The sequence below is a fragment of the Dermacentor andersoni genome, chromosome 5, assembly GCF_023375885.2.
Source record: "Dermacentor andersoni chromosome 5, qqDerAnde1_hic_scaffold, whole genome shotgun sequence".
Taxonomy (NCBI): domain Eukaryota; kingdom Metazoa; phylum Arthropoda; class Arachnida; order Ixodida; family Ixodidae; genus Dermacentor; species Dermacentor andersoni.
In genome coordinates, this window is record NC_092818.1 from 93,954,561 (window position 1) to 93,978,531 (window position 23,971).

General features: G+C 42.5%; 1 protein-coding gene across 1 annotated transcript in view; it reads right to left on the bottom strand.

The window, feature by feature from the left end:
• The window catches only part of LOC126532015 (WD repeat-containing protein 7-like), a 178,862-nt gene that overhangs the window by 149,339 nt on the left and 5,552 nt on the right, over positions 1–23,971 (bottom strand). Inside the window, exons 3-10 of the mRNA XM_072288339.1 lie at positions 22,906–22,984; positions 17,351–17,519; positions 14,326–14,396; positions 10,890–11,009; positions 9,789–9,934; positions 7,323–7,413; positions 5,282–5,447; positions 756–838 (exon numbers count right to left, since the gene is read on the bottom strand). Coding sequence (XP_072144440.1) covers positions 756–838; positions 5,282–5,447; positions 7,323–7,413; positions 9,789–9,934; positions 10,890–11,009; positions 14,326–14,396; positions 17,351–17,519; positions 22,906–22,984 — 925 coding nt within the window. The remainder of the gene's footprint in view (positions 1–755; positions 839–5,281; positions 5,448–7,322; positions 7,414–9,788; positions 9,935–10,889; positions 11,010–14,325; positions 14,397–17,350; positions 17,520–22,905; positions 22,985–23,971) is intronic.

Sequence of the window (23,971 nt, forward strand, 5' to 3'; positions counted from 1 at the left end):
TTGCGATACATACGACAACCGGTTGCATCTCGTTTAGCGATCAAACAATTGATCGCTTCATTTTTTAAGTCGCTCCGTTTTTCTTACGTGTGTGTCACCACCGAGTTTGCTTGTAGGCGCTTGCACGGCATGCCTCGCTTTCACAATGGCTGTGCATGCTGGAACCGTACTCTTCAATGGCACATTTCATTTTCTATTCTTTTCGCCCTTGATAAGCGGTGCGGATGTGGTTCGAAGACTGCTCCACCGATGGTCTCGCTGGCAAGTGTCACTCGGTTTGAGGCATGACAAACATTTAATAGTTAAATAGAACCCTATAAAACACGAGCTGAGTTGCTCCAAAACTATTTCAGACATGGAACTTGGTTGTCTGAGCTTGGCTGTTTTTGTAAAAAAATATTATTCTTGTTTGTTCATTACTGAAGGATAAACAATGTTTATTCATTGTCGCTATACCCGACACCGAGTTGGACAACCCATTTTCGATTTCGTTATAACACTATAGCAACACATTGAAATAAAGCGTGGCCAACTAAATTTTATGTTTACGTCATTATATACGATAATTCGTTATATTCAGGTTCTTTATATCGTGATTCCACTGTATCTTCAGGCACGTATGCGACTAGACAGTCAAAGAAGCTCACTGTACAGCTTGCAGTTGCAGAAAGAGCCACACTGGGACTACAACAGCCATTGCAAACGCGTGTACTTATGCAAGACGGTAAGTGAACGCGCAATGTAAAGCGTCAAACCATTTTGTCCAAAATGCCAGGGGCTGGAGGCTTCATTTCATCCCAAGCATCTTGTAAAGACAGGTTCAGGAAAGGTTTTTTTTCTGGGAAAAAACAAGGCGCGAGAAGAGATTCAAGTTGTGACCTGTTTGCAGTACGCAGAAACTCTTCTTGGTAAGTACCGCACGATAGCCCCTTACTATTTATAGTATTGTGCCAGCTTGCACAATTGTTCACAAATGTGCTCACAATTATTCAATGTGCACAATTTTTAAATGCAGTCCAAAGTTAACCCTGCAATGTCCAAAGATTAGCATATGCTTTCCTAAGGTTGATGCGTCAGCATGCTGGTTGTCGCATGGTAAGCTTAATGTATATTCAGCTAACACATTATTTCTATACAAATTCATCCTCTGTGGTCAGAAATAAAGATAAACAACTTGTTTTAATTTTTATTTCAATTTTACTTGACCTAAACCTGCGTTTGGGCATTACAGGATTAGAGGGAACATTGTAATATGCGACTCTCGCGTTGGTAGCGCACTAGTTGCAACTGCCAGCTGAAGCTCCGTCAATGCACTGCATTAATGTGCAGAAAGGTGCAAGCATCAGCAACTTCAGACAATCTGCTGCAAACCCAGGCGATCGTACACTTGCTAGAGGGGAAAATGCATGGTTTCTACATAAGTGTTAATTTTAACAGTGAATCGCACTGTACACACTACGATAACGCCTTGTCATACAATCTGTAGTGAAAATATGGACATTTATAGCATGATGCGTGCGCCTTCAAACGTTGTCGAATAGACCTGTACAGCTAAACTGGTTATTGGGGCCCAGTAGTGCCTTTTACCGACTGTGCTGGTCCCGCACATTGATAAACCAATTATGCCGCCGCAGAAGTCTACCATCATATTTATCGCATTGTAGGCCTTTCAATCAGCACTTGCATGAACAGCTAGTGTGTTGACGTTTAAAATGATTTCTGTTGCTTTGCGAGAAGCTACGAATTGATGCCATGTTCAATTACGACTTCAGATACAGTATTTGTTTTGAACTATGTCCTGCGTTGCGGTTATCAGGCAAAAGCACCCTGCAAAATGTTGACTTCTCATGCAAGTAATAAAGCTCGCGATAATTAGATAAAGTACTTTTGGACACAGTCGTAGATTTCAGACGTCTGAACATAAGCACATTAACAACTAAAGGGCTGTTCGCACGACTTTTCTTATGCAAAATTGTTGTCTCATTGGCCAATTCACATTGCCACCATTCACAACAGCAATTCACGCGACACTGAAACAACTGCCTCAGCCACGACCAAATGACTTACAGAGGACAAGTTTTGTTAATGTGGACTCCGATTTTCGAGGTCACTATGCCTATGCTATTAATATTAGTTAATATGTCAATATGCCAGTGTACATTACGATGTAATCAAATCACATCAATGCCATCAGTGTCTGCGTAACTTATTTGCCTCCACATGGAAGATTAATATTAGCACCACGTGGAAGATGCATATTAGCTTTCGCAAAACTGCTGTAATGCACTTCACTAGAAGCTCTTCTCCATTTGTCCTTGAATAGTTTTAATGGTTCACCGTAAGACCATGTTGAGAAATTTAAATATTCCGGCATCATCTTCACCAATAAATTATCTTGGTCAGAGTATAGTGTTCTTGCTACAAAGAAAGCTCTACAAAAAATTGTGTACCTGTGTCACACTAAAATAAACTTCTAGGCATTATTCATTTATTTATTTTAGAAAGTACTGCCAGTATGAATGCCACACTTTAGGCAGGAGTGGGAGATACATTGGAAGGAACACCATACACAAAATTGAAGTGCATAATATGAGCGATGTGACATGTAGAGGTAACAAAATGCAGCCGAAAAAGGGTCAGTCGTTCAGAACAAAAAGCCTGAATGATATATAAAGTAAAACCGAGCAATATAATACTACAGCAACAGCAAACACCGCTTATATAATACGATAATTAGTGGCGAAACGGTCATAGGTACCGTACGGAAACATAATGTTGAAGGCTAAGCAGAGAAACTGCATCATATTATGCTGAGAGACAAAATTGGCGGCAAATATCACCTAAAAGGATAATAATGCTGAGCACAATATAGCACAAGTACACGAGAGCATGTTCACTTACAAAACTGACGATGCATCGAATCACGAATGAAATAGTCACTATGCATACAGAACAGAACAGCACACACTGTGCAATAAAGAAAGAAAAGTTTCACTAAGATAATGCAAGCAACGCACGAGCAAACGAATTCAGATCAGTGCTTTCTAGAAATGCCGGTTGCAGATTGTCCCAGTCGTTACTTTTACGAGAAAAAAGAATACCGCTATACGTTAGTACGACAAAGGTGTTCGGTTACATCTTTAGAGGGAGGCGAACGCGCTTCGCGACGGCTGATGGGTTCGACGTACTTACTTTTCTCTGCTGTGAAATAGAGGCGCAACAACCACGATAGGAAAACCGGCAAGAAAAGCGATTTTGTTTTGTCTATTCCTAACTTACCATGATGCAGGTATATCAGATAAAATACCATCGTCCTTTCGCGGTACCGTCTGGTTTCTAACCTTTCCAAATTTACACTTTGCAGAAGAGATGATGGAGATATGGCCCGCTGGTAGGCGTTAAATATAAACCTTACAGCCTTCTTTCTGTATTGATCCGAGTTTAACTATGTTCACTTGTGTGTGCGGATTCCACAGAGCCGACGCATATTCCGGCATTGCTTTTACACACATATTCGTTTTTATAAAACCTACGTTTGATACGCAAGGAGTTTAATTTCGTGGGTAGCTTTAACTAGCGCCTTTCTTAACTATCCAAGTTTTCTGAAAGCTTTTTATTTGAGATATATGCTACGTGCTCGTTTCATCTTAAATCAGATGCATGGATACTAAGTTACTGCTTTATTAGCCACACAAGAACACTTACGACGCGCGGACGTTATATAAACTTAGCTTTTATTGTGATAGTTAGTATATGAACAGTCGAGGTGAATTTCCGCCGCCGGCGTCGCCGTCGCCGTGATGTCCCGTATAAAGTCCTAGTGTGCTAAAATCACGGCCGTGCACCGTGTGCTGCAGGCGGCTTGATGCGGCGTCGCCCTTTCGCGCCCGCAAGGGAGGAAGGCGGGGAAGGTGTGCGCCCTCTTCTCACATGCGCAAACGGGGGAGCGGGGGAGGGCAGGGGCAGGTTAGTCACGCAGCTCGTCTACTCCAGCTGCGGCGGCCTCGCGCATCCTGTCTTGGAGGCAATGTGCGCTGAATTCGAAGGCTAGCAGACCTGAGATAGCTGATGGCTTCGTGTGCGCTGTGCTCTCGCGCGCCTATAGTTCGCGTTGAAGCGAGAGGTGGTACGAAAGGGAATCCGCTCGCCGCTGCTACCGCGCTCAATCAGGCCAGCGTTCTGGGAGGGAATGTCCGCGGTCATCCAGTGAGATGTGCTCTTGTACGTATGTGCGCGCATGGCAACGCTATTGTTAATTTAGTTAGTAATCAAATGCGCACATCATTTTGTGCACCTGATAAAACGACTAACGTTATACTTATTGTAGCTGTCTAGAATTTGATATTGCAATGAACGCTTCGCCTGTCGGGAGAAAGTGACTTTTCGTGTCCGTGACGCTGGCATGGTGTGAATAATTAATTAAACAAACCGCGCGATTTTGAATATTTTGAACTGTGTGGACAAGAGTGATTTACTAGGGTTGCAGATTGTGCAGGCATATTCGAGCTTAGAGCAAACCAGGGTTTCTTGCAGTGTTAACTTGAGCGAGGTAGGCGCAGTGTTGAAGTTCCAGCGCAAGTATCCAAGCATGTGGTTAGTCTTGCTAGTAATATGTTCTATATGAGTATGGGCGGGTCACAATGTGGGTATAGTAATGTGCAGGCCAAAGTATTTGTACGAGGTAACAAAAGAAGAGGTATGATTTGTGGAATTTTTCAAATGACGAGATACTCGCATAAGTTTACATTTGCCCGTTTAATAATAATTTCATGCACCCCTTCTTACACAACTCAGACACGCGTGAGATGTCATACTGAAGTGTGTGAAAAGCAGGGCTTAGTATTTTGGGGTAGTGATCGCAGGCATTTCCAAATAGGTTATTTTAAGATGAAGTGATGAATTTGGAAAAAGTAGTTAATATTTATTAGAGAGAGAAGTGGACCTAAGACTGAGCGCTGTGCCACACCCGTTGTTACTGGGGAAAGTTCTGAAGAAAAGCAATTACTGGTTACACAGTGGGCACGTTCAAAGAGAAAGTTCATACTCCAACATATTACATCCGACTCGACATTTAGTTCATCTAATTTATAAGTTAGTGAATTATGAGTAACGGTGCCAAACGCTTTCTCGAAATGGAGAATTCACAATCAGTGTATCATCCATTAACGGCACATGCAAAAGGGCTGTTATTGAAGGTTAAACGCTCTGTTTCACAGGATAAATGCATTCGAAGGCCGTGTTGACAGGGATCGAGGGCAGTGGATGGTAAGCAAATACTCACGAAGGATGGCACTCGCATCTTGGCGAATGCGCTCTACATCGGAAATGGCTACGTCCACAACGTTCCATATAACGACCCGTCCATTTGAGTCTCCTCTCAAGAGCACTTTGTGAAAGCCACCCCGTGTGCCCAAGAAGTACCCCATTGCAGGGGGGCCCACGATACTCTGTAATGGCAGAGGACAGCACAAGGAGCAGTATTAGTTTATGTTAAGACTACGTATGCAATGAACAGATACAGTTGAATGGTTCTGCCATGAGTGCATCTACAACAAAACGACATGTACACCTAAAGAACCCGTATGCCCTTGCTTAATTCTTATTTTTTCAGATGTATTTGAATGCCACATCAGCCAATGTCACTAGAGTAAATACTCTTGTGCAATAAATGAATTTAGGCATCCCAGATGGTTAATTTCTTGCTTTACAACAAAGGCGCACAGTGATACCTGCATTGACTTCTGCATCCGCCACTCATTTGCATCCATCGCCTCGCAAGAAGGATATGAAATATGTTGCGAACCGCGATGCCATAAGGCTATCAGCAGTGACACATTTCATCCAATGAAATGCACAAAAGAAAATCAGGACTTCTTTCACTACGTGTCTCATAAATTTATGGTATAAAGGTTTCCTATTCTTTGAATATGAGTTCGACCTTTACAATAAAGTGACTTCGCTAATGAGGAAATTTCAGGGCCCCAAGTGCTTCAGTATAAAGGCACTTGGCTGCATTTCTCCAATAACGCAAGCGAAAACGCAAAGAGGGCTATTATATTCTTCGGTCTGCAGTCATATGAAGCACGCAAGGCATAAAAGGAGCAGCAGATGAAAACATATTTGTTGCAAGGCCTGCTATTTTTACGTCAGATACAGATAGAGTGCTTACGACATGGCCAATCAGCACCAGAGTTTCAATGTTCATCTCAATGTATCGGGACTCTCATCCGCGTTTAGAATAATGGCTGGCAAATTTTTTGAGACCAACGGCTTTTATGTAATAATGTAATAGGCACTATGTACTGCCGTGCATAACGCATAAGCACATTTGCTCATCCAGGCAGGATATTACTCCAACTGTGCCCTGAATGATAATGCAAAAGTTTAATAAAGTTAATGGGCCATCTCTTCAACCTTTACTAAGAATCTATTGTACTGCCATTCCCTGAATACAATGGCGCTCTCTAATATCCATTGTAATTTTATTGGTTTCATGTAATCATGGCCTGTAGACAAGTAACGAAAGTTCAGGAAATTGGACACCAAGTGTGTGCTAACTTGGAACGATCATACATCCATTAAACACAGTAAACTTTGTTGCAACAAAATGACATTATTTAAAATACCAAATATTCAGATCTTTTCGTGGCCCCTAAACCAATATATGCATTTTCGCCTCGAACATTAAAAGTAGAGTGGCACCAGATACCGTTTAGTACAGAGTACGAAGCAGGAAATCCCCAATGTTCAGTGCATCATATACAGTAATCCTATGCCTTCTTTCGGGTCAGCCAGGAGTGGGAAGAGCTAAAGATTGCTGCAAAGGCCACTCCACTACTTGGCGACAGCTCTTCGGGTCAAAGATCCAAACACATTGATAATGCGCAAATGAGATAGGTGCTGACAGTCATCAGTAGAATTCGGCCACTGTCGTGCTGCCACTACCAAGCATATGGCTTTTCTTTCAACACAGTAGACTTTTTATAACGAAACTGCATCTGACAGGAAAGTACCTTCATGATATTCAACATTTGTTAGGTTAGAATATTTGTTATAGGCTGATATCAGAAACGAATACGCTAGATTTACTTCGTTGATCTAATAATATGATGCTATTTTCATATTCGTTACATCGACCTTCGACTGTTATTACGGTTTACCAGCTTTTGCACTGTCAGAAGACACTTCCAACATTACCACGACTCATTTATGGCTTCTCTGCTCTTGACGAAATGCCATTCTAACAAAATCCCTTTCCGAGTGCCGAGGACATCGTTTTAACGATGGTTTACTATTATAGTACGACTTTGAAAAGAACTTGCCTTATCATTGGGAACAGCGAGTACACAGAGGAGAAATGCGTTGTCTTCGGAGTTGGGCCTGCTTCGAAACTCTCTGTTGTCGACTATGGAACTGAGGCAGGACAAGAAATAAGGAAGCACAGCTGGAATTAGTCCGCAGGTGCTACACACGGCCCCTGTCATAGCCTCGTGAGCCGATTGCACTCACACCACATTGGTAAAACTTGGCATACGTGCTGGCAGTGGCTGATAAATGGTATGACTAACATTAAAGTGACATTTCACAGGAACGTATAATCAGGTTAGGCTAATAAAAATTCTCGAAAACGCAATGTTTCTTCATTTCGCTGTAAAATACTGGCTATTGAAATAGAAGACGAAGATCAAAGTTCCTTTTTTTTGTTTTTGTGCCGAAACCCTAGCGACAATAAGTCACTGAGATGTCATGGATTTAAAATTATTTTCTTTTATTTGAGCCATTTTGGCTAAGTAAAGGTTCACGAAACTTCGGAAGTCTTTGGGCATCTTATACCACAAGGTAGTCCATACTTATCGATAAAAGATTATTTGGGTATGAGCAGGTGCTTTCAAAATTCATGTCAACATGCAACCTGCTGCTAAAACTTCAGTCTGTATATCTTATATGCTATAATTAACATGCGATGTAATAATAATAAACTGATTTGATTTGATTTGATTTGATTAAAGTGTCATTGTCCCTCGTCGTTCGTTCATGTTCTTAGAAGAAGCTGGTTTACAAAGCTTCTTCTAAGAGTAATGTTTTCGTATAGTTGAAGGGTAATTTATTAATATATCTCAAATAATCTTTCTCTTTAAGCCAGCAAGCAACCAAGCAGCATGGCTGTGTACTTGATAGACACTTTGCTCTGAATTACTTGGTCAATAACACCGATACAAGTCAACACATTCAGTTTAATGACATTGTTTCAGTTGCTCTACGAGCATTTCGTACACTTGAATTTGAGAACAATGCTTGGGACTTGAATGACTATGTGCACTTTGTTTTGTAAGTTAAAACTAATTTAAAGTGTTAATGTTCGCTTTGATTTGTAGATATTCTTCTAGGATATTATAACAACTTTAGCTCTTTAGCTTTTAACTGTTTTTGTTGTTTCTTACGCTACGTCTTACAATGTCCTGTTTTCCTTAATGTTCTTAATACAACTGTTTTCTTTTATACCTCTCACAGACAAGTGTTTATTCATAACATTACTTTTCTTTTTCTTTAACCGTGGATCCTTCATACAACTCAGAGATGAGTTCTTAGGCCCTGGCTCGATAACATTTTGAATAAATTACGAATAAAAATTTATTGATTACAATGCTTCATCTTCCTGTCTACATCAGCAGCTGATATCTCCACTTTTTTTTTTAATTTATGCCAGCTGAGGTAGTGAGGTTCTCGGTTTTTGAGCCTCCGAGTTTTTTAAACAGCCGCAAGAACACGAAAACTTCTTTTAAGCTGTCTTCTATGCACAAAATAGTCATCGTTCAAATAAACATACAAAATCCTAAACCTGCCATTTTATTCAAATTAAAAAAACTTATCCGCAAGAGTGCCAACAGTTGATTCTATGGTTCAAGGTTGTTTGAACAGAAGTATGGCATAAATTAGCAAATAAGGCTAGTAAACGCATTAAATACACACGCACATCTAGAACTGGGCTAAACCAGAGCATGAATAACCTGCAGTCCAATACCAGTATCTGTTACCAAACTTATAGTGAAGGTCATTCGAAGTACAGAGTACTGGCACTGTATGTACTGAAAAGAAAAGCAAACATGCCTATGCACACACATATGCTCTACAATGCACACAAATACTATTCAAGATTTACGTTAGCAATTCAATTTTTACAGCACTATGCTCTAGCAAGACGAAAACACTACATTCACACAGCGTAAAAGACATTTTCATTTAGTTAAAGGGCCAGAAATTTTACTGCGTGTAAACTAAAAAAAGCAGTTCATGCGAAAGCTATCAGGTGAAGGACCTCTCCATTGTAAAGAAAAAGCTAGCAGTGGAATGTCAGTGACAGCCCACGTAGAATGCAAGGGCGAGAACTGACCGCTTTGTTAATCGATAGTATACATTAAATAAAGAAAGCGTACAAGAATAAATTGATATAAATTTTAACAGCTTTCACAGAAATAAAGTCTGATTAACTGCGTTAGCTAGACTCACTCCCTCCCACAGCTCCTTGTTGAATCACTTTTCTGTGTCGTCTACTAAAGAAAAAGCCATCTGCAGTGTAGCAGACTTTTCTGCTGCCTCTTCAAGCCGTATTGTTTGCCGTCTATGCCATACACAAAACAGGGCTTAAAATGGCGGCTGTCCAGTGAACACAGGAAGATTCTCAGCAAGCAATCCCTGCCAATATTGATAACACACCCAGAGTCATGTTCTACACTTCGTTTATCGATAGATAAATGGAATCCCTGCAGGTGTCAATAAGTGTAACTCACTTGGCCGGCAGCTGGTAAAGGTAACCTCGACCCTTGTCGCTCCACACGCATACACGGTCAGCAGAGATGAAGTCTCCTCCCATCCACCCCTCACCCGCCCGGTTGTCCAACGAGCAAAGCAGCGCAAAGTCGTAGGCATCATATATCTGACCAAAGAGATTCAAGAACATGGTAAAATACGACGTTAGGGCTCCTAAAGAAAGTCTAAATCTAGCACGCAGCAGATCTTTTAACAAGTAAAATTAAAATTAAGCTCTAGGGTATTACGTGCCGAAACGATCTGATTATGAGGCACGCCGTAGTGGGGGACTGCGGATTAGTTTTGACCGCTCGGAGATCCTTACCGTGCGCCCAATTAACGACACACGGGCCTTTTTGCATTTCGCACCTATCGAAGTGCGGGCTAGGGTTTGATGCCACGGGAACAAGAAAAATGTAGCATGCTTTCGATTCTTGCAGTCAAAAAAACATGAAACCGATGTGGTTTACCATCATCGAATTGAAATTTATTTACGCTTTCTTCATGTCTTATTGCTGAAACTCTCAAGTAATACTTTATTGCTGTCTATGCGCCACAACGTATCGTCCTCCATACGGTCTAAGGAGAGCTTGTTATTCCACATTCATCCATCGATTCTGTAACATTTGCAAAGGGTATGGGGGCCCGCACCTAGGCTAGCCACTATGATAATTAGGTTAGCGAGCAAGGTTCTTGAGCATATTTGGCTGGATAGTTCAGGCTGTTTTCACAAATTATTTCGGAAAAAGTGTGGGTTATAAATGACCAAGTAAGGTAATTCATTTTGAGCTGTCGTTTCTGCTTGAAAATTTCCTTAGGACAGCTTATATGACGGTGGGTTATAGACGGCGGGTTTTTATGGGTGTTCGAAGCATTCAATCTCCTTTAGCGCCGTCAAAACAAGTGCTGCAGTCAAAAGACTGGCCTCTAGGCCTCTTAATTATTTCCGTGCGCAGCAAAGGGTATAGGAAGCATCACGGATAACTTCCACTGCCTTGGCGCATGCAAGAGCACTGAGAAACTTTGAACCCTTACATGCCAGCAATTGAAACTATACTATACGAAAGAAACTATACCCTTACATGCCAGCAATTGGCCGTCACCACAAGTATTGTGCGCTGGTTGTATGCACAGCACGCCAGGCACAGGGTGTTCAGGCACCTGAGAGTCTTGGACTCGTTCTCGTACAGTGGGATGGAAGACTGCAGTGACAAAATGAAATTAACTCTGAAAATTGCTCAGAACACTCAACGTCCATCTAGAAATAAGTCGAAACCAACATTACATTTGTTATGTGCATGAACTGTTCTAAGCATAAATGCTGAATTCTGCGAAAGATTGGCCGTATCGCTCGAAAGGCGAAGCATTCACATCGATATCGAAATTTGGCATTACACTTGGACTGTTTGGATGGTGTTTCAACAATACACGGGTATGACATGCTAGCATGACACAGCACGTAAGGGTAACTGCTGCTGGGCAGAAGAAACAGCATCCCGGTGGCTACACAGCGTCTCATAACGCTGGCGTGACGAGGCAATCTACCAACGATGCGGTAGGCATTACACCTCGATGATGCACAAAATGAGACCCACGGGAAACTGTGGGGATTAGTGTGCGCCCAGCGAAATATTCGATAACGTTAGCCTGACGTTTGCTTTCTGTTCAGCTCAGACACGCATACTCGCAGCAGCTCAGTGTGCTAGGGTGCACATAGTGTGCGTGTTCGACATCACGAGCAGTACATGGTCACGTGTCAGGTTCTCTTTTTTTTTTTACAGTGTCAGGTCAATCTCGGAAGTGACTCGATGCTGGTGACATCAGTAACATGCACATGAATAGTAATTAATTTTGTTCACATACCTGAAGTATCCGTGAGAGCACAGACGTGGGCGTCCACATTTGCGAATAGAAACTCACAGAACATTATTTTTTTGAAAAGGTCTTTTTCACTGCTTTATACTTTTGATGATGCAAAGATACAACACATGTGTTGTATCTTTGTTGTAAAACTAAATTATAGACGGGCTGTTGGAATGGAATTTTGTGTTTTAGTGACAAGCTTGGAGGTATGGAGTATACGGTTGTTCATCTGAAACTGGAATACTGTTAAACCCTGGAATAATATGGATGAGATAGTTCAAGTGGCTGAGGAGTTCTATAGAGATTTATACAGTACCAGGGGCACCCACGACGATAATGGAAGAGAGAATAGTCTAGAGGAATTCAAAATCCCTCAGGTAACGCCGGAAGAAGTAAAGAAAGCCTTGGGAGCTATGCAAAGGGGGAAGGCAGCTGGGGAGGATCAGGTAACAGCAGATTTGTTGAAGGATGGTGGGCAGATGGTTCTAGAGAAACTGGCCACCCTGTATACGCAATGCCTCATGACTTCGAGCGTACCGGAATCTTGGAAAAACGCTAACATAATCCTAATCCATAAGGAAGGGGACGCTAAAAACTTGAAAAATTATAGACCGATCAGCTTATTGTCCGTTGTCTACAAAGTATTTACTAAGGTAATTGCAAATAGAATCCGGAACACCTTAGACTTCCGTCAACCAAAGGACCAGGCAGGATTCCGTAAAGGCTACTCAACAATAGACCATATTCACACTATCAATCAGGTGATAGAAAAATGTGCGGAATATAACCAACCTTTATATATAGCTTTCATGGATTACGAGAAAGCGTTTGATTCAGTCGAAACCTCAGCAGTCATGGAGGCATTGCGGAATCAGGGTGTAGACGAGCCGTATGTAAAAATACTGAAAGATATCTATAGCGGCTCCACAGCCACTGTAGTCCTCCATAAAGAAAGCAACAAAATCCTAATAAAGAAAGGCGTCAGGCAGGGAGATACGATCTCTCCAATGCTATTCACAGCATGTTTACAGGAGGTATTCAGAGACCTGGATTGGGAAGAATTGGGGATAAGAGTTAATGGAGAATACCTTAGTAACTTGCGATTCGCTGATGATAATGCCTTACTTAGTAACTCAGGAAACCAACTGCAATGCATGCTCTCTGATCTGGAGAGGCAAAGCCGGAGGGTGGGTCTAAAAATTAATCTGCAGAAAACTAAAGTAATGTTTAACAGTCTTGGAAGAGAACAGCAGTTTACGATAGGTAGTGAGGCACTGGAAGTGGTAAGGGAATACATCTACTTAGGACAGGTAGTGACTGCGGATCCGGATCATGAGACTGAAATAATCAGAAGAATAATAATGGGCTGGGGTGCGTTTGGCAGGCATTCTCAGATCATGAACAGCAGGTTGCCATTATCCCTCAAGAGAAAAGTTTATAACAGCTGTGTCTTACCAGTACTCACGTACGGGGCAGAAACCTGGAGGCTTACGAAAAGGGTTCTACTTAAATTGAGGACGATGCAACGAGCTGTGGAAAGAAGAATGATAGGTGTAACGTTAAGGGATAAGAAAAGAGCAGATTGGGTGAGGGAGCAAACGCGAGTTAATGATATCTTACTTGAAATCAAGAAAAAGAAATGGGCATGGGCAGGACACGTAATGAGGAGGAAAGATAACCGATGGTCATTAAGAGTTACGGAATGGATTCCAAGGGAAGGAAAGCGTAGCAGAGGGTGGCAGAAAGTTAGGTGGGCGGATGAGATTAAGAAGTTTGCAGGGACAACATGGCCACAATCAGTACATGACCGGGGTAGTTGGAGAAGTATGGGAGAGGCCTTTGCCATGCAGTGGGCGTAACCAGGCTGATGATGATGATGATGAACAACCTACAACTTAAAATCATTTTAAATATAACAAATAATAATTTTTTGCAAGTTGATGCCTATAAAACCTGTATTTCTAGCCTCGATATAATGACGTGTTTATTCCCGATTCTAATGTAACAAAATTTTCCACCTGCCGTGAAGGAAGGCTAGGGCAGTTTACACAATTCCTTCGGGCAATACATGAGCAATATAGAATCAGAAACATGCAATGTTTTTAAGCCAGTCCGGTAAATATGCAAGTCGCTGTAAATTTAATTTTGTTATTTATATCTGGCTTTATGTGAGATGCATTTCAACTTGAATTTGGTCACAGTGGTCTAATGATCACACTTTCTTGCACAGTGTTTCGAGCACATTTTTGTCAGTAACTCATTAACACAAGTAGACAAAGCCATTTTCTTAAGGAACAAAAACTTTACATGGGCGGTGCACATGTCGGCTGTTACTATTCTGATAGCATGTAGCAGCTTGCAAATGCAAATTTACACCTTTCTGGTGGTTTTAGTGTCGACTGGCCTCACTGCACTGATCCACACATTAAGCTCTGCACTATTTGTACCGCACATTCTGCACAAGGTTTAGGATACAGAGCGTTAGAATGTTGACTCGTATGCTACAAAAAAGCTGCGCGCAGCCACTTTCCTTTAGGCTCCCAGAACAAAGTAGATATCTTTATGGAATTTTTAAGGACGCATTTCTTATTTGATAAAGTTTTGTTTTTTCGCGGCCCTTTATTTCTAAAGAAACAAACATGCCATGTCACAAACCTTGTAATCATCAGGCGTCAGAGTCCAGACCTTGGCCATGCCAGAAGCGTTGATGGCAACGACGACATCATCTGCACAAAGCATTGCAAAGAATAAAAAGTCAGGAAGATATACGCTACTTCCAAGAGCTGCGTACCACAGACGACTGAAGAAAGCCACTACTATTGCTCAAAGAGGCGGTGAAGCACCTTTGCCTTAAACGTTAGCAACATGCTGGAATGAGATGGATTGGGGTTCGCACGAAATGCGAAGCATTGACAGCATCAGCAATATATTAGACAACTACATTAAGCAAGCTTGGTAGTTGTAGAGACCATATAAATTACAGTAAGCATTCACTTACTAATTAGGTTGTCACGCACGCACAGGCAAACATTTAACAGATCTCACTCGATAACCGCGAGCGCTCGCTGTTACCCCGCTGGCGTGATGAACGCTGGCAGATGGGAGCGGTCGCTTTGGGCTGCCTCGCTCAGTGCGTGTCCGACACTTGAGATTAGGCGGCCTCCAACATTAGGCTCACGGAAAGGCAGCGCACGTGCAGTGATCAGCCACCTCAGCTCGACTATACCTTGCACCCGCCGCAGATCATACGGCGCGTGGCCCGCATATGCACTGTGCAGCCCAGGCAGCCATGCGCAGCCACGGCCGGGGCAGATGAAAGACGCGTGCTCATCTGAGCTCCTCCCTCCCCGCCACAGCCCGCATTTGATGACGGTGTCTCCGACATTGTGCACGTGGGAAGACGGCACCATCAAGTCACCATCGTCCTCGGATCACCTTCGCACGCTTTTCCTCGCACCCAAATAAACAACGCGGGATTAGAGATCTTGTAGCACTTGGGCTTCATACGGAACGTCGACGGTGACAGCGAAAATTTGCAGGGAGTGTCGATACATTGCTATCGTTATAAAAGTGCAATGTTTACTTTGCCCATTCCGTTGAACACCCCCCCCCCCCCCCCCCACTACCAGCTAGAGCGACTACAATAGCAATACCCTGCCTATCGTTGTTTCATTTTTCCCTTCTTTTTGTGGTGAACCTGCGGTAACCTTCAACGTCGGCGTCTGGTAAATGCGCTCAAGGGTGATAAAAGAGTGACAATACACGTGCTAGCGACTGTCACTTTGTTTCCAAGAGCTGCAAGGCTGCGCAAACATGCCTGAGCTTTTGTTTGTATGTACTTGTGATAAACAATTATTTCTCATTGCTGCAGTGGGCATCGCTGCTACTGCTACATTATCGCTGACAACGCATATGACTGATAAAAGTGGGCACTTCGATGGCACTTTGAAAATCAGAGGAGAGAGCTAAGGAAATAACTTCATTGAGGAAAAATAGGGCTACGGGGGCCCGAGGGTTGGTCCTCAGTCCAGGACTCCGGTGGCGACCGCCACTCATCGGGCCTGGTCAAGGAGGCTCAAATGAGTCTCCAGGTCAGTTTGGGCGAGGATGGCTGCCGAATACTCCCTAAAAGAATTCTTTTTGTAATAGGTGTGAACTTCAAGTTTGGGGCCGTGATTTGCACTCCCGTGTGCCATGGGGCAAAGATGGCCTGCTCCCACATCTGGGGCTTTGTTTGGCCTATCTGGTTGGCCAGATGGCAAGCCACCATCCCAGCTGTAGGTAGATGTTTGGACTTTTCTGTAGACTACTTGAATGAACCAAAATACACATAATACCATGGAACAATTAATAGTACACTGTGCCATGGCACCGTGTTTAGGGCGCAAATGGAAGTTCGTCTACCATTTATACAATAATTTCTTATGTTTTTCCCTGAAGAGAGATCAACTTTGAAAGTGACATGCCTGTTTTCGGTGCTTTCCTCCAGTGCCCACTGAATATTTTTGTCAGTACCACTGATTAACTTTGGAATCACATGATATATAACTGCCTGCAAAAATGCACAAATTAAGTTTTCCAGAACAAATTCGTATTACATCGTAAGCTACCCTGGGCTCAATCCACTAGCCGTTTTGGTTGGCGATGTAGTCCGCCGCTGCCGCCACTGGTGTCCGTCACAGCTATCGTGAGGAATAAGAAAAAATGCCCAGTTCCCGCCGGTATCGAATCTGGACCCTCAACGAGGAAGTAATCTACTCTACGCCTCCGATACGCCAACACTTGCTAACTGTTGCGGAAATATGCTCTGTGCAGGCGTCCTACCGCGAGCAGTCACGCAATGTGAGATGCGCGCGGCGTAGAGTCGACACATACACTCCTTGCATTGCAGTTGCATGCTATTGAACAAGGTGTGGCGACATGTAACAGTTGCATCGTATCGTGACACGTGTCCAGCGATGTGACATTTGCGCTGCGTAGTCTCGATACCTGTGTTTACTCTTCGGTACACGTTATGGATTCCTCCTCGCAACGTAGGAACTGGTGCCGAAGAAGGTAATCGTAGAACTACGCGTGCGACTGCAACCAGGCAATGTCAGGCTCAGCAGACCGCTTTACAGACAGCAAAACAAGCCGAAGCTCGCCGCTTCAATAAATGCGTTTCGATAAATGTGTAGAAATTAAAACACTGCTTTCCGTATGCTCAGTACTTGCTGTTACCGTCTTCTAGAAATTTACGACGGTCTCCTATGGAACCGCTCCTCCAGCTTACGCTGTGACTTTTTCGCATATACTCACAGCATTGCGCACACCAGTCAAGTGCTGCCATTTGCATACTAGCAGAAAATATTTTGCCTCCTATGTGCACTGCCTTGCACTCTTCATAGTTCTAGCTTTGTTTCTTTTTCGGATATTTTTCGTGAAACTAGAGCCTTAAACAAAGTTCTTTAGAATAATCACACGTTTATCTTGTAAGAACAAACGAGAACTGTGCAATAAAACTTTGCTCATATATGTATGCAGTATTTCTGAAGTTCTGCACATATTCAAGGACAACTTCATGTTGAAAGAATGAACATGAACAGCTGTGCACATTTAATTCGGGAGTGAATAGGGTGACTTAACAGTGCAATTAATGTTCTAAAGTACGAAAAAACTTAAATCCTGTTGAATGACTTACCATTTCGTTTAGGCGATCGCAAAACATGCATGGCATTGATCCAGTCCGAATAAACGCGTGACGCTAGCTGGTAGGCCACAGTCAGAGTCAAAGTGTCGAGGATGACGACGTCCGGATAGTAGCCGTTGCAAAACAGATGGGAGCTTTCACCTCCGGCGAGCATGTGGGCCTGGAAAAAGTGCAAGAGTGCATGATCCAAAATGAGCAGCTAGACCATTCTTTGAAGAATATGGCATGAAGTCTTAGTACGAGAGATAGCCTAAAAGCAGTATACTGACGAAATGTTAGACTTGTCATTCTTTTACTTAAATTAAGGCTAGAACACTCCCAAACAAGAAAATAACTGGCAAATGATGAATCACTTCAAGCCATTATCATTATCACCATCATCAGCTTATCTTTATGCGCACTGCAGGACCAAGGCTTCTCCTTGCGATCTGCGATTACCCCTGTCTTGCGCTAGCAGATTCCAACTTGAACAGTGCAATAAAAACTGCATACTCAAAAAAGGTGGACAGAGCGCTTGTCTTTGTCCACCTTTCTTGTGTATGTGGTTTTTATTGCGCTAAGTTACTTGTTCAGGTATGGAAAACAAACTAGCCCAATAATCAACTCTTCTAGATTCCAACTTGCACCTGAAAATTTCCTAATTTCGTCACCCCACATCGTTTTTTGTCGTCCTCGATTGCACTTCCCTTCCGTTGGCACCATTCCGTAACTCTAATGGTCCTCCAGTTGTCTACTCTACGCATTATATGGCCTGCCCAGCTTCATTTTTTTCTCTTAATGTCAATTAGAATATCGGCTATACCCGTTTGCTCTCTGATCCGCACCGCTCTCTTTTTGTCTCTTAACGTTATGCGTAACAATCTTCGTCCCATCGTTCTTCGCACAGTCCTTAACTTGTTCTCGAGCTTCTTGTTTAACCTCCAAGTTTCTGCCCCATATGTTAGTACCGGTAGAGTGCACACTTTTCAATCACAGTGGTAAGCTTTTAGTCAAAATATGGTAATGCCTGCCGTATGCACCCTAACAAATTTTTATTCTTCTGTAAGTTTCCTTCTCATGATCAAGGTCTCCTGTTATTATATGACCTACATGGACGTATTCCTGTACATACTATACAGGCTTACAGCAGATCCTCAATTCCACTTCCCTTGGCAAGTTAATGAACATTATCTTTGTCTTCTGAATATTAGTCTTCAACCCTACACTTACACTTTCTTGGTTAAGGTCCTCAATCATTTGTTGCAATTCGTTACCAGTATTATTGAACAGGACAGTGTCATCTGCGAACCGAAGGTTGCTGAGCTATTCGCCGTTGATCCTCACTCCTATGCCTTCCCAGTCTAATAGCATGAATACTTCGTCTAAGCATAAAGTTAATAGCATTGGATAGATTGTATCTTTTTTCCTAACCCCTTTCTTAATAGGTAACTTTCTACTTTTCTTGTGGAGAACCAAGATAGCTGTGGAACCTTTGTAGATACTTCCCAAGCTATTCGCGCATGCCTCCCGAACTCCTTGATTACGCAATGCCTTTATGACTGCTGGTATCTCTACCGAATCAAATGCCTTTTCATGATCTACGAAAGCCATGTACAGACGTTGATTGCACTCCGCAGATTTCTTGACTACCTGAATGATGACGTGGATGTGAACCACTGTAGAATATTCCTTCCTGAAGCCAGCCTGTTATTTTTCTTGATTGAAGTTAAGCGTTGCCTTGATTCTGTTAGAAATTATTTTGGTGAATATTTTACAGAATAAATTGAAAGCAAGCTAATGACTATAATTTTTCAAATCTTTAACGTCCCATTTTTACGGATTAATGTAATGTTGGCATTCTTCCAGCTCTCTGGTTCACTTGAAGTCGTGAGGCATTTCGCATAAAAGGCCGCAAGTGTTTCAAGCATGGTATCTCCTCCATATTTGATTAAATCGACTGTTATTCCATTTTCTCCTGCCGCTTTTTTCGGTTCATGTCTCGCAACGTCATTCTTACTTTATCGCTGGTTATAAGAGGAGCCTCTGTATTCTGCAAATACCACGGCAGTACCACTACAAGTGATTGACCATATCTGTATTTACGAATCAGTTTAGTTTAAGTACTTAGGAGGTAGGTGATCCACGGCTTGCTCAAATAATGCAATCATTGCAACAGCCGCATGTGAACGCATCCAGAAAAGATACACAGAGCGCTATTATTTTCATGAGGAATGCCATCATGCCTGACCATACTGCTGCATGATGTCCAGCAATTTGGCTCTGTGCAAAGACATCATGATAATGTTGACTATGCCATGTCCGGTATTTTGAGGCCAATTTAAGTATCACATTAAAGTGTTGTATGTGTTTCCCAGCTTTCACATTTACTAAGTGTCCTCATTTTCTATGCGAGAATAATGTGGCACAGTTTCTATAACTTCGAATATGTGCGTTAGTACATTTAGGCACGACAGAAATTCTCACCATTGAATTTTCCTTAAATAAGAATACTAGGCCTACATGACGCTGCTAAACCGCGGGCCAATTCATACTGAAAGTCCACACAAAGGTAGCATTCTTCGAGATGCGTTTCAGGGAGCAGAAAAGGACGTACTGCCTTTATACTTCTGCTGCGCATAGTTTTCGACAACTGATGAGTGAGAACAGAGAGGATTTATATTATCCCTTGACAATGCTAAGCTTCGACAGGTAACGGTAAAATGAAAAAGCAAGTTCATTGCGAAATATTATACTGCAGGCCTCCAATGTCTTACTTTTTGCGCTTCGATAGTGCGTTGCGAGGCCCACAAACACCTTCACTGATGCAGCCCAATCTGAGCAACTGATAAATTGAAGACAACGAAGCTCTATAAACGAGCTCTCACACCCTTCGGAAGCACAAGGGGTCATAGTCGTTTATTTAGTTGGTGATGGTTCCCATGCAGACTGCGTGGCCATACTATCTCTCAGCTGGTCTCCAACGTGAAGCCAATAAAACGCGATGGGAGAAACAAATTAATGAGTTACTATCTAAAGATCCGCACAGTTAGGTCGTTGTTTACTCAAATGAAGTATACGCAAGGCAACTTATTTAGTTATCATATCATTGCCTTTCAAAGCGAAAATTTTAGATTCTGGCGCTTCTTTGATTAACATTCAATACCGAGCACCCAGCCTCACACCTTCACTCGAGATCGGCTGTGAAACTGCCCTTAACAGCTTCGTTATAAAAGCATCATTCTTGTGTAGCTGCTTGGTTCGAAAAAAATTATGCTTGTGAGCGATGGCAGCCGCGGGGACACTTAAAGCCGGTTTCGCATGGTGCAATTTTGCCAAGAATTTCGCACTTGCAGCGTCGCACGTGAGGCAAAATGCCTGTCTACTTCTTCGTTCGTGCAATTTTTCTATGTTTCGCGGTGCCTAATGTCCACGCAAAATCGCATATGTGGCGTGGAAGGTGAGCCAATGAGGATTTTAATACACGTTCCTGTAACCTGGCTGCTTATTGTTTGTTTCAATAAAGTAATGAGTTCGAGCAGAAAGACGTTTCACAAAAAAATCGTTTTCAGTTTGTCACACTTTGTTTTCGTCGAAGTGGACTGAATAATGCCAGTGGCAACAATAATTCAGTCTTCCACTAGAAGGTCGCAAATGCGAAATTCGCAGGCCACCATGATAGGTACACGTCAAACAGCGATGTTGAGCCCACATAATACGCAAATAGCAGCTGCAAAAACAGCCCGATATCGGTCTATGTGAAACAGGTATAAGTGGCACAGTTGCCAGTGCGGTATCCTAACCTAGTAGCTGCTATCGTATTACACTTTATTTGCTTTGCAGTGCACTGCTCGAGCAGTCTAGGCAAGAGCCTGGAGCACTGTACGTACATCTACTGCACGGTCAATGCCAGATATACCTCCCTTGACACCTGAAACCGCTTGATGCATTGCACTGATCAAACCACTGTACAGGATCTCCTATAAGTTTAGATTATTTGGTTGCATTGAAGAAATCTTATTGTAATCTTGCGTAATGGGCCACTAGTTCGTTGACCGATATTGCATCAAGTGTACAGGTTTGCGATTAGTAAGCTATAAGACTGAATTGAATACAAATTGAATGCGCCAGCGAATCAAATCGAATATGGAATGGGTTTTAAGTGATCAACAACAGTTTTCACGAATATTATAAAATAATGTTCCCATCCTAGTATTTATAACGTCAGCACGAGTATGTCACTACGTTGCGTGTTTTAAAGCGTTGTTTAATAAAATGAGAAATTGAGTCTTAGGAACTACTAAGCAGTTTGTTCACATGCACAGAACTCTTTATTGATAGAGTGCGTAGGATTGTAGTATAGCAGTTAAAATCTAGCTTTTTGGGCAATCTAGCTGGCTGCCCTTTTTAACATAACATTTTATATTGTATGCTTAATATAACCATGGGGTTAATATTTATTGTAGATTTGCTCCAATTTTGTGCTTGATTGTGCACAGTGCACTATTTAAAATGTTGGAAACTAGTGAAACATGTTTGTACATGAGAATAAGGGACTATAATGTTTAAAAACAGCACTAACGACACGGGATACAGAAAAGAGGAGGGGATACACGCGGCGCTGACTTACAACAGCATAATAGAAAACCACCAACCCGTCCAATCTGCTGTTCTTCTTCTAGTGACCATAGTTCGAAGACCGAAACGAATAGGACAACATTTGATTTGTTGCTTGACCATTCGAATTATCTGCACGCCCTTAGTGATGTATGGATCCTAAGCTGTTCAGTTCATAAAGAAAACAATGCGCACCCTAAGTTATGTATGGAACCTAAGCTGTTCAGTTCACAAAGAAAACAGTAAAAAAATAGCTCGACATAACTGCGAAAAATTCAAGTCCATTTATAGTAGTTGTGACAGTGGTTAATCCCATATCTGGTCCTCCTACAGCTCTCGTAAGATTTGTCAGCACAAAAAGCAACCAGGACTTCACCAAAAAATGTTCAATGAAACAGTCAAAACGTCACCCGTGAGGCGAGGACAAGAAAACTGAGCGGGGGTGTACTCTGTAAGTGCCCACCTATTGGAAGTCCATTTCGTCTGCTGCTCATGTGCTGATTGGCTGAGCTGGGCTACGCGTCAGGAGACAGGCGCCCAAAGCCAAGCAGTACTTCAACAGCAGACGAAATGGACATGTCCACTAGGTAGACACTCACACAATACCCCCAACCCCCAGCAATATGCGAAAAAGCAAGTGGTCGAGGAAATAAACAAAACAATGACAACGCGACATGTGATTATTTTTAGCAGGCCAAAGCTTATTTCGTTGGTCCTGGAACCAATACTGCAACAGATTTGTTGCTTTGTAAGGAGGGAAACTTGTGTGAGTACATCCGACAAAAGAGGCTGGGATTATTTCAACACACATCGCTCGAGCGACCACCTACTGCAGGACTGCTTTGAAGTGCGAGGACGCCTGCTGATCTGTGTTATGGTCCCCCAACCTCCCGTTACTGTAAAGCTCACTAGGCATTCCTCATACCCTTAAATGAAAGAAATGCATACCCTACCTGCATATATGTATGAACATAGGGAAGCATGTTGCTCTCCAGGCACCTGCCGTCCGTCAAGTCCCACAGAGACATTTCACTGCACATAGAGTGTAACGAGCGATACTTCAACCATTGGACTAACATGAGCCCATCAGATAATTGGTGGCGCATATTTAAAACAGAACATGGACGTAGGTAAAGCGCACAGAGAAGCGGAGACATGACTCCGCATATCGTATTTTTTTACATGCCTTTTCTACATCAGCGTCCTTATATAATGCTGTCTTGTTTTATAACTGAAGCAGTCCCGTGTGTATTTCTTGGAAGTAAAGGTAAGAAAAGGCAAGTGGACAAAAGAACGCAATGCAAGTGCTAACTGGACAAGTGATGGTTTGTATTGTGGATAGCAAGGTATAACACAAGAGTGGGAGAAATCTGCAGCAATGGAGTGGCGGCTGCAAATCACTAAAACACTGCAATACTAAAAGAGAAAACACCCAAAATGCATAGCGTTACAGTGTTGCACTTCATATGTTTGCTTTACATTTCGATGTACCGTACTACGTTCTGTCAACCAGCAAATAAACCATCACATGTTATTCAGCTATAACGATATTTAAATGGATGTGGCGTAAGATACGTCCGACGTCAGACTTCAATTTTTTTTTACAGGTGCGCTAGACGGACTCGGCAGTGTTTTCGTGGAAGTACGTCCAGTGTTTAGTGTCGGTTTTTCCATGTTTCACGTTAGTATACGTCGGGCATAACCACGCTGAAGCGCTAAATACATGTTTCCCAGTGTCAGCGCTTATCGTGTGTGTTGTGATGCAGCGTGCGTGTTTTGGCGCGCCTCGCACAAATCGATGTGCTTATCATTACTGTAACAACGGTTGCATCTGCTTCCATAGCGTTGATGTGCGCTTTCGCCGCAAAGGAAAGTGCATTCAATTCGGTGCCCCTCAATGTCATACTACGATGATGTGTGCTTATGCATAACAAATAGAGCAACGCTGCAGTTATCCTTCGCTACCGATCCGCTAAGCGATTACGATGTCGAGGTCGAAACTGCAAGCCGAGAAGTGAA